General features: G+C 46.4%; 1 protein-coding gene across 1 annotated transcript; it reads right to left on the reverse strand.

Moving 5' to 3' along the window:
* Nucleotides 1-4,812: 4,812 nt before the first annotated feature.
* Nucleotides 4,813-10,249, reverse strand: LOC307083597 (cytochrome c oxidase subunit NDUFA4; the record flags this gene model as incomplete). Its single annotated transcript, XM_079747530.1, has 4 exons — nt 4,813-4,869; nt 6,169-6,232; nt 7,023-7,108; nt 10,208-10,249. 4 exons carry the CDS (start codon nt 10,247-10,249, stop codon nt 4,813-4,815), a joined length of 249 nt encoding a protein of 82 aa, XP_079603656.1.
* Nucleotides 10,250-10,640: the final 391 nt, after the last annotated feature.

A 10,640-nucleotide genomic window follows, 5' to 3' on the forward strand; every position in this document is an offset into this window, starting at 1 on the left:
GGTTTCTGCCGCCTGTGTCTGCCTGCGTGTGCTCATCCACGCATGTTAGCTCTGTCACTTGAAATAACTGTCACGATTAGACATGGCGGAACATGATGGAGTGTTATGGGGGGTTGCACATGCGCAAGGGGCTGCCTGGTGATGACATCCCAGGTCCTGTTCACATAAACAAAGCACATAAATTTGCTTTGATTTATCCATGATGAAAGTGTGTGTGTGTGTGTGTGTGCTGTGCTTTGTATGTGGATTCTTCTTTCTATAAAATACCCATTGCTGTGCGTTTAGCATTCAGTTGATACTTTTGCAGTATTACATTTGTACTCACCTGCATATTAATTGTGCATGGATCTCCCTGTATATGTTGGCATTAATCAGAGATGGCCAGGGTTAAACGTGCATTAGTCAACCGAGCATCTTGCAACATTGAGCACAGCAGTGGCTCGCCTCAGTTGACACCCTTCTATGGGGAACTTCTCAGTCGTCCAATAAGCAACAAGATGGATCAACAAGAATGCCAAAGCACCTCTTTCCTTATTAACCTTTTACCGTCCAAGCTATTCTACTGAATAACAATCATTGCGACATACATACAGACCCTGCAAAATGATGATAGATACATAGCCGTGTGTGATAGTTCTAACCGAATGTGCAGTTGTCTACCTTTCTTACCTTGTTATTTTAGCCAGTGGGATCCTGTGTTTGGAGCCTAAAAATAATATTGCACAAGCATGAAATGAAAAAAAGTGAATAAAGGAAAACAAACACAGGAGTGTGTGTGTGTGTGTGTGTGTAGCACTGTTGTCTGCCAGCTCTAAAGACATGGGGTCGAGGCTCTGCCGAGGCCTTGTGTTTGTCTATGCTCCCAGTGCATTGTGGGAGGCTCCACCAAGTACCACACTTTCTTCCCACCTCTAAAGACATTCAGGTCGGTCATGGCTCGAGCTACATCCTGAGCTACCCTGCATTATACGTTCTACGTTTCCTCGTGCCTATTTACGGCTCGGATGCGCTCCGACCCCCTGACACTGAACACTGAACACAGTGCACAGCTGCTGCACGCGAAGGGGTTGGCGACTGTGTTTTATACTGGTGGTCATGGGCCTGTGTCCAGGGCCGGGCCGTGTCGGGGTCTCCCTAGGACAAACGTCCTAGGGAGACCCCAGACTCATCCCAGCTGTTGCATAACCCCTGGTTGTTTTTCTCAGCTCACCATGAAACAATAACACACGGATGAAAGACCCCCCCCATCATCCCCCCCCCCCCCCCTGCGCCCACCACCGCTATCTCCAGTGGATCAGTGGAGCCGCCCAGGGGCCTCCCAGCACCAGCCCCCTCACCCGGGCTCCGCGCCGCCTTGCCTGTTTACACCGCCCCCCCCCCGTCCCATTTACTTATTTATCCCAAACACACCCCCCCCCTCCCCCGCCCCCACCTCCACCAGCAACTTACAGACTTAACTCAGCCATTCAAGTTAATCCTTATCTATAAATATCTGCTTTTGCCCCATCGCAAGAAAGGAAGTGGTGATGATGCGGGCGGCCTCGCTGTCTCACCGACGCTCCCGCTTTTATCTCTGCTTTCTCTTTTTTTTCTTTCTTCCTGTCTGTGTTTTTTTTTATTTTTGTACGTCCGTCCGTCTCATCTCTCTTTCTCTCACTTCTCCCTCCCCCCCATCAATTCTCTGGTTCCCATGGGGCTTGTGTGCACGCGCGATATCCCTGTCCCTGTGTGTGTGTGTGCGTTCGCGCAGGGTAAGAGACTCTGGAATCACTTGACGGTGTTATGTGACAGTGTTTGCCAAAGTGAAATTATAATGGCATGCTGCTTTACCTCCTGCTAGAGCAAGACCTCATTTAGATGTAATGTCTGCCTCGCCGTTTGATGCTTTGAGAGGCACAATATGGCAATGTTGACACGGTCGCCAGCCATGCAGAATCCCACGTATGGGCGAGTTTGTCACAAACAAAGCGCTGGTGTGTTTATCTAAAACCAGTCCAGGCTTCAGACATCCCCTCGGCCAGGAAGGTGCTGAATCAAAGACGGCTCTGTACATTTTATTCCTGCGTAAAAGGAGCAGGGAGATATCTGTGACATTTCATGTGAATCTCAAATCTAAGGTGTGATTATAGCCGGAATAATTCTTTGATGTATTTTAATTAACAGGAGCTAGCATGTAAAAACAGCCTATAGATTCAGAGTTGGATGGTACAACGGAGCGATAATCTCCCACCTGAAGTCGAGTCTTGCTCTTTAGAAATTGTGACACTGAAGCATTTACAAGATAAAACCTATATATTAAAGAACAAGAGCTCTCATAGCAAATATACTCTGATCTGATCTGATCCGAGTGAAAAGAAAAAAAGAGTATGAACTTTGAAATGTACAATGACTGTTTACATGAAATGAGAGGAGACACGAGCAAGTACACAGGAAATGCAATTTGTTTGTTGCCCAAATTTTCTCCAGTCCCATCCTATGAACTTGGGCCACAGGTGTATCGTACCTGCAGTGTGACGCACGTATAGCACAACAAAGAATAACAAATGGAAGCAAGGCAATCACAATGACCCGCAAAGCTGTTTACGAACCATAATATGTGGGTGTGGATGTGTGTGTGTGTGTGTGTGTGTGTGTGTGTGTGTGTGTGTGTGCGTGCGTGCATGTACCCACACCCACAAACACATGCCCTTGTGATTATGCCCCAGTGTGATACTATAGCCTGGCTGATTACCTGTCAGCGGGTACTGGGCAACTGACAGAACACTAACAAACTCTCTCACACACACACACACACACACACACACACACCCCTAATAACCCACACAAACAAACACACACACGAGCACACACTCACAGCGGAAGTGGTAAAAGAAGAGTGCCCCACCCATCTGAAGGTGTATTGCTTTTAAAGAGATGCGGTGATCGTGGCCACCACCTCCTCCTCCTCCTCCTAACTCCTCCTCCTCCTCCTCCTAACTCCTCCTCCTCCTCCTCCTCCTCCTCCTAACTCCTCCTCCTCCTCCTCCTAACTTCTCCTCCTCCCAGTCAGTCCTGTGGTCTCCGTCTTCATGGGAGCAGCTGAAGATAGATGAACTCACAAAATGGTTCTCTATTAAGGCGTAAATCAGGAACTTGGAGGACAATCACTGCGCCGATGTATGTACCGTTTAGTGGAGAGTTATGGGTATGAGTCTTTGTGTTAATACCGACTGTGGTATACTCCATAGACCCCCCCACTCCCAAATTAACGCACACAACACATAGATATTAGTTCCAGAACAGACGGAAGGACTCCTAAGACGGACCCACGAACAGATCAAACGGCATACGGAGGCACACGGAGCCACATACATACATACATACATACATACATACATACATACATACATATGCATGCAAATGTTCATAAAAAAATATTGCATTTTTTTTTGGAACATGGAGCCAACGTATTTAGCATTCATCACCAGCAAATCGCTGAGACACAGGAATGTCGACAGCAGGGATGCATTTGTTAGGGGAATGAGTGATTCTGAAGGCATGGCGGGTCCCTCAGCAGTACCTCCCCTTCTATACGGGAGAACCAAGGAAGGCTTTTGGTTCTGTCCGTCCTCCCAGACACAGAAAAGTGATCAGGCATCTCAATGAGTTGTTTCCCTTGGACCACTGCGCGCTATGGCTCTCTGAGGGGCTGGTATAAAATAAAATGAAAAAAAAACTCTGGTTTCAAAAGAACTCTGTGACCCACATACATATTCATCTGGGCTGCCTGACTGACTGGCTATTTCTGGTCCCTCTTCATCTTCCATTTCATATCTCAGCATGTGATTGGATGTGACATATTGGCCCAAAATGTTGAATTTGTGATGATATGATAAGCCTGGTGAAATTAAATCCCAGGAAGTCAAACATATTTTTTCAGTTTCTAGAAAGTTCTGGAAGCCATGAGTTGTAATTATAAGAACCGTACAGGATCGTACAGGATTCTCCTTGTTTTGTCGACCGTTCAAATAGGGAGAGTCGATACAGCACTTTTGACTTTGGTTTTCGAGCAGGACAATTTTCTTTGTTGACCCCCCAGAGAATTATCTCAAATAGCAATAGTTAATCCATTGTTTAATTAGAAGTTTTCCCATTAAAGAACACAAAACAATGGATCATCTGAGATGGCCGTCTAGACTAAATACAACACTAATCTCAAAGGACATTTTGTTAAAAAATCTTTATGATAAATGTGAATAGACAATGGTGCACCTTGGGTACCCAGGTAATCCAAGGTCCTCTTAGAATTACAAACATTAATTTTAATTCTAAAATAAAAATGTAATTATTATTATTATTATTCTTATATCAACATATCATTCAATTAAAAAACGTTAATAAACACATCAATACAATTAATATGAGTGTTATAATTAAAAAATGTATGTGGGATAGTTTACTTAACTCAGAAAGTCGATAGTGTTGTGCAGATGCTTGCTTAACAAACAACTAGTATTTGATCGTTATCATTGCACTTAATAGTCAGTCATTACAGCAAATTGTTCCAGGAAAAGCACAGCTGTTCAGGCCTCTAGACAGCAGCAGACGACAGACAAACACACAAACAGCCCAGTCCTCATGTTTCCTTTAATAACCAACTTTCACCTCAAGGTTACAGTGTTTATTTTAAACGGCGTGCTTGGGAGTGTGTGTGTGTGTGTGAGACAGGTGAGACTCCGTAAAGGGACTGTGCGGATGCAGTCGTGTATCGCCGTGGCGATGACAGGCGGTGCTGCCAAAAGGCTGTGCCCTTGGAGTTGCTCGGAGGTCCTTCTAGAAGTCCGGGCCCTCTTTCTTGAGTCTCTTGTAGTCCGTGTTGACGGCCACAAACTGTGTGAGGCGAGAGGAATACATTTAAATCTGTTTTGCCTAAATTAAATTAATCAGCTCTGTCCTCACATGCACAGGGGGGGATAATAGAGAGGGGGAGGAGGGCGTTGTGATGTAGGCCTAAATTGTCAGGTGCATAATGTTAATATGCTCACACGCACAAGCACGCATATATTGACACACTCCTTCACACATTCATCTGCACACTTGCATGCAAATATACCCAAAAACTTTCATGCACATTAACGCCCATTCAATACGCACACACACACACGCACACACACATACTAACGCGGATCATCCAGATAAAGACCACAGTTCTTTGACTTACTGTTTAGTATAACGTGATACGGTAAAGCTCAGTACATTGTGTCTCCTAGCATAGAGACGCTAGCCCTCCAGCGTGTCAGTGAGTGCACGAATTTCATGGACCACACACAATTCTTAAACACATTCCTGCCGCTGTTCCTGTGAGCATCACTGTCTCGATGAGTCCACCATGAAACCATTAAGCCCTGTCAGCTGCCCTTCTCTGCCGCCCCCTCCTCCCCTACTCCCAGTTATTACGATTATTGCTTCGACCACACAGCTGCATATTGATGCGAGACCTTTGCCTTGCCATGAAGAATTAAACATGCCAAGTCGTGCCCTTTTGTCCGCAGCGGCCGGCGATGCGCACAAGCCCCGAGAAGCTCGGAGAACCTACAGCAAAAGCACCTCATTTGCGTACGTTCTTCGTGGGGTCCTTGTCAATTATTATTCCTTTCATTGTTGTTTTTTTTCCTACTCTTGTCTCTGTATTTCTCGAGCCTTGATAATGTTCTCATTAGCCTGGTAGGGCCACTGCCCTCCTTGACTGATGGACGGACGTTTTTATCAGCGCTAATTGGATGCTGGTGTGTTGGTGTTGGATTTTGTTTGGGTGTGTACTTTATCTGCCCTCTGTCCCCCCTCTCACTTAGAATGCAGGTGCACAGGTCTGTGGTTAGCCATGTTTTAACAGCAATTAGCTATCCGGAAAAGAGCTTTGGGCGACCAACATATAACCTCCTGTGTGTGTGTGTGTCTGCGTGCGTGTGTGTGTGTGTGTGTGTGTGTGTGTGTGTGTGTGTGTGTGTGTGTGTGTGTGTGTGTGTTTGTTAATTGCATCAAACATCGCAAAGTCTATAACAACATATTTCTTGAATTAATTGACATTTCTGAATTAGGATTCCCCCAAACCAGACAGCTGGATGCTGTCTGGTAGAGGCCTACATTGTGTGCAGCAGCAGAGGGCTGCGGGGTGGAGGACCAGCCCACCTTGTACTGGTACGTGGGATCCAGCTTGTTCCAGGGCTCTGGGTTGTTTCTCTTGTCCCACAAGCTGCAGGAGACCACAGCCCCGGCCCAGAAAACAAGACAAAATACACTTCAAATAACACAATGAAAGGAAAATGAGTACGTTTGGATGGTGGTCTGAACCTGTGTGTGTGTGTGTGTGTGTGTGTGTGTGTGTGTGTGTGTGTGTGTGTGTGTGTGTGTGTGTGTGTGTGTGTGTGTGTGTGTGTGTGTGTGTGCACGTGTGTGCGTGTGTCTGTGTGTCTGTTTATGTGTGTTCATGTGTGTGTCTGAATGTGTATGTGTGCGTGTGTGTGTGTCTTTGTAATCAGCATCACCACACCTACTGGGTTTGCGCTGAAGGATTATGGCTTGTGAGGTTACCTCTGGTCTGAGCTAGTGAGTGACTCCAGATGGAGGACTCCAGAGGATATTTACCCAAACAAGTCAGTTTGAGTTGTCTGCAAAGACATGGTGTGTGTGTGTGTGTGTGTGTGTGTGTGTGTGTGTGTGTGTCTGTGTGTCTGTGTGTCTGTGTGTGTCTGTGTGTGTGTGTGTGGCAACCTTTTCATTTCAATTAATTTTTTGATTATATAAAACATTTGGTGTGTTTGGAGGTGGCTGGTTGGGAGGGGGAGATGTTGTGAGGGAGCACGGGAGAGACAGGGTTGGAGAGAGAGAGAGAGAGAGAGAGAGAGAGAGAGAGAGAGAGAGAGCGCAGGAGGCATAGCTATATAAGGCGGGAGAGAGAGGGAGAGAGAAAGAGGGTGAGAAAGAAAGAAAAGCAGTGACACGTGATTTAGTGTGTGTTCAGTCCGCAGTCGGCGGGGTCTTACGTGACATGCGGCCCCCTGGCCAGACGCAGCAGGTAGACGAAGGCTCCCGCCATGCCCAGCGTCAGGAAGAAGAACTGAGGAATCAACTGGGAAAGGGGAGGGCAGGAGAGGAGATCCGCATCAAAACCATGCCCACAGAAGAAAGTGATCACATCATATTCTATTGAGTGGTCAGCTATGCACCTGTGTGAAATACACACACACACACACACACAAATCCAGCGCTTGTTGTTGCCGTGTCTCGGTGGGCTCTCATCCATATGCATGGGGTCCGGGTCGCGTGTCGCGGCGGGCTGTCAGCTCGGGGTGAGCGGGCAAGGACGCTGTGGAGAGGAGAGGAGCAGCATGGCGGTGTAGGCCAGGGTACGCCAGCCTCTTCCCCTCACCTCCTCTCCTCTCCCACTCCTCCTCCTCTCCTCTCCTCGTATCCTCCACCTCCTACTCCTCTCCTCTTCCCAACTCTCCCGCTGTATTCCCCTCCTTGCATCATATCCTCCTCTCCGCTCCTCATCTCCTCCTCCTATTCCTCCTCTCCTCTCCTCTTCCCTCCTCTCCCGCTGTATTCCCCTCCTTGCATCATATCCTCCTCTCCTCTCCCTACTTTTTGACCTCTACTCCTCCCTCCTCCTCTCCACCACCTCTCCTCTTCTCATACCCCGTACCCCTTTACCTCCTCTCGTCTCCTCCTTCCTTTATTCCATTCCTTTGCTCCTCTCATCACTTCCTGTTCTAATAGCCTCCTCACCTCCCCCTTTCCCCCCGCTGCATCCTATCCTCCGCTCCTACCCTCAGCTCATTTTCTCCTCCTCCTCCTCCTCCTCCTCCTCCTCCTCCTCTCCTCTCCTCTCCTCAACGTGACCGGTCAGGCTGAGGAACAGCGGTATATCCATACTTGCAGAAAAAAAAAATGAAACATATACACAAACAGTAACACTGAGGGAGAAACCTCGTAAACAAACAGAGGCACACATGCAAACGCAACAACAATTGCTCAAATGCACACTCGCAAAAAGATATCTATAATGATGCACGGTTATAAATAGATACACACACACGTACGCAGACGTACACACACACACACACACACACACACACACACAAAACTGTTGTGCACATACACTTGCCACCTCACACTGTCAGGAGTTAGTGAAAGGTAGTGATGACATCACTAGAAATTGAAAGAAAGAAGAAAAACACATTACGGAGAGATATTGTGAGGTGTAATTCAAAACTGTGGATGTGTGTGTCTGTGTGCCTCTCTACTTTCTCTCTCTCTCACTCCTACTGTGTGCGACTGCATGAGCACATGAGCATGTGTGTACATGTATGTGTGTGTGTCGGAGAGAGTGTGTCTGATTGTGTGCCTGTGTCTGTGTGTGTATAAGAGAATGCTTGAGTGCATGCGTGTGACTGTGATTGTGTGTTTGTGTGTTTGTGTTTTGTGTGTGTGTGCTTCACATAATTGGTAAACAGCTGCTTGGAGGCCAGGCAGATCGAGTCAGACTTGAGAGCAAATGACAGTTTGATCAGGTTGAACGGAAGGGAACGCTCTGACATCTGTCTGCCGTCGCTCCACATTCTTGTCACCTTGTACTTGATTAAGGACACTTCTAGTGAATTACGTCTAATAGACTCCCACACGCACACACATGCAGACAGGCACCTGTAATTCCGCATGCATGTAGTCACACCGGCACATGGATATATGAACACACAGTCACACACTCTCCCCCCCACACAAACACACACACCCACACCCACACACACACACACATGCAAACACACAAACCTGAGAGAATAATCTGCATAAAGCGTTGTGTGGACACACACACACACACACATGTCTACTAACTAAGCAACAGTGGTGAAGTGGTGCTGAAGCCACTGAAGACTCCAGCGTTAGGTGGTAGAGCCCAGCTGATAGGATATAAGCGACTGTGCTCACTGTCGGGCTCTCTCGGGTTGCTGGCCTTATTACTGATGCCGGGACGGGACGATGCCAAGTTTCCCCCGTCACTGCTGGAATTTGGGTCAGCCACCACTGCCTGGCTCTGAGGCACAAACACAACAACTCTGATGTACACAGAGTCCCTCGTTCCCTCTCGCTGTCTCTTTCTTTCATTCTGTCTTGGAGTCTTCCTGTCTTTCTCTCGTCCTTTCTGTTTTTCTTTCCTTCTTTCCTTCTTTCCTTCCTTCCTCCTTTCCTTTTTTCTTTTTCTCTGTCGCTCTTTCCTTCTTTCCTTCTCTCTTTCGCTCTTTTTCTTTCCTTTATAATAATGCAAGTCCTCAATCAACTTTTATCTGATTATTGTAGTGTTAGAACTATTGTACATATTTTAATCAATTAATCAAGTACTCCAGAAACGACCTGAATGGATGTGATGATCTGAGTGTGTGTGTGTGTGTGTGTGTGTGTGTGTGTGTATTTGTTTATGTGTGTGTGTTCTGTGTTAGTGTTTATGTCTGTGTGTATGTGTGTGTGTGTGTGTGTGTGTGTGTGTGTGTGCATGTATGTGTGTGTGTGTGTGTATGTGTGTGTGTGTGTGTGTGAGGGATAGGATCATGCAGTATAATGTGTGAGATACAGTGGGAAGGAAGTTGCCTTCTTTCCTAATCTGCTCCATTTTATGAGGCAGTCAGCAGCAGGCTATTAACAGCAGCTCCCGCAAGCACAATAATGATGGGACACACACACTCACGCACGCACACACACACACACACACACACACACACACACACACACACACACACACACACATTTAACAAACAAACACACATATAGACGCACACATACACTTGCACACAGAAAGGTATACGCATTGCATTGCATTGTGAGTGTCCTCTGAATGTGAATCAGGTAAATGCTTACAGCTGATTTTCAAGATGTTTTTGCGAGGATATTCATGGACTGCTCTTTTTAGACGCTTGCACCAACTGTTGCTAAATGTGTGTTTACGGATAATGATTTGTTTAATTATTTTTGACATATATTTCAGTATATATTTAAAGGACAGTAACTTTTTAACATTATAATATCATTGCAATTAGAAGCATTTCGTAGTCGGCATTATGTCTAGACAGTACAATGCAATCTTGCATGGGCGGTACATTATTACGTCGTAATAATACATTATGTCAGATATTGTTGTCTATACGACATAATAAAGGCATCAAATCCAACCTACCCCTGGATGTTTCCTTGCATGATGAAACATGGTCCTAATCATCGCTACCTTTTCCTTTAATGATGACCAAAATTGAAATGTAATCCAAGAAACGGGAGGGTATTGGAATGAATCTGAAGGATCAGTTGAGGACGGCCAGACAGGGCACCTACTGATGATTTAGTCCAAAGAAATGTTTGTTTGTCCCAAACCCAATGGCCCGTGAACTGAAACCTGTTCACTGTTGCCAAACCCATCCTCCCCCTACCTCCCGATCTTTGTCCCTCGATGAAGAACCGGGTCAGAGGGGTTGAGAGAGAGAGAGAGAGACAGAAAGAGAGAGAGAGTCAGAGAGAGAGAGAGAGACAGAAAGAGAGAGAGTCAGAGAGAGAGAGACAGAGAAAGAGAGAGAGAGAGAGAGAGAGAGAGAGAGAGAGAGAAAGAGAGAGAGAGA

The sequence above is a fragment of the Pollachius pollachius genome (assembly GCF_949987615.1).
Source record: "Pollachius pollachius genome assembly, chromosome: 12".
Taxonomy (NCBI): Eukaryota; Metazoa; Chordata; class Actinopteri; order Gadiformes; family Gadidae; genus Pollachius; species Pollachius pollachius.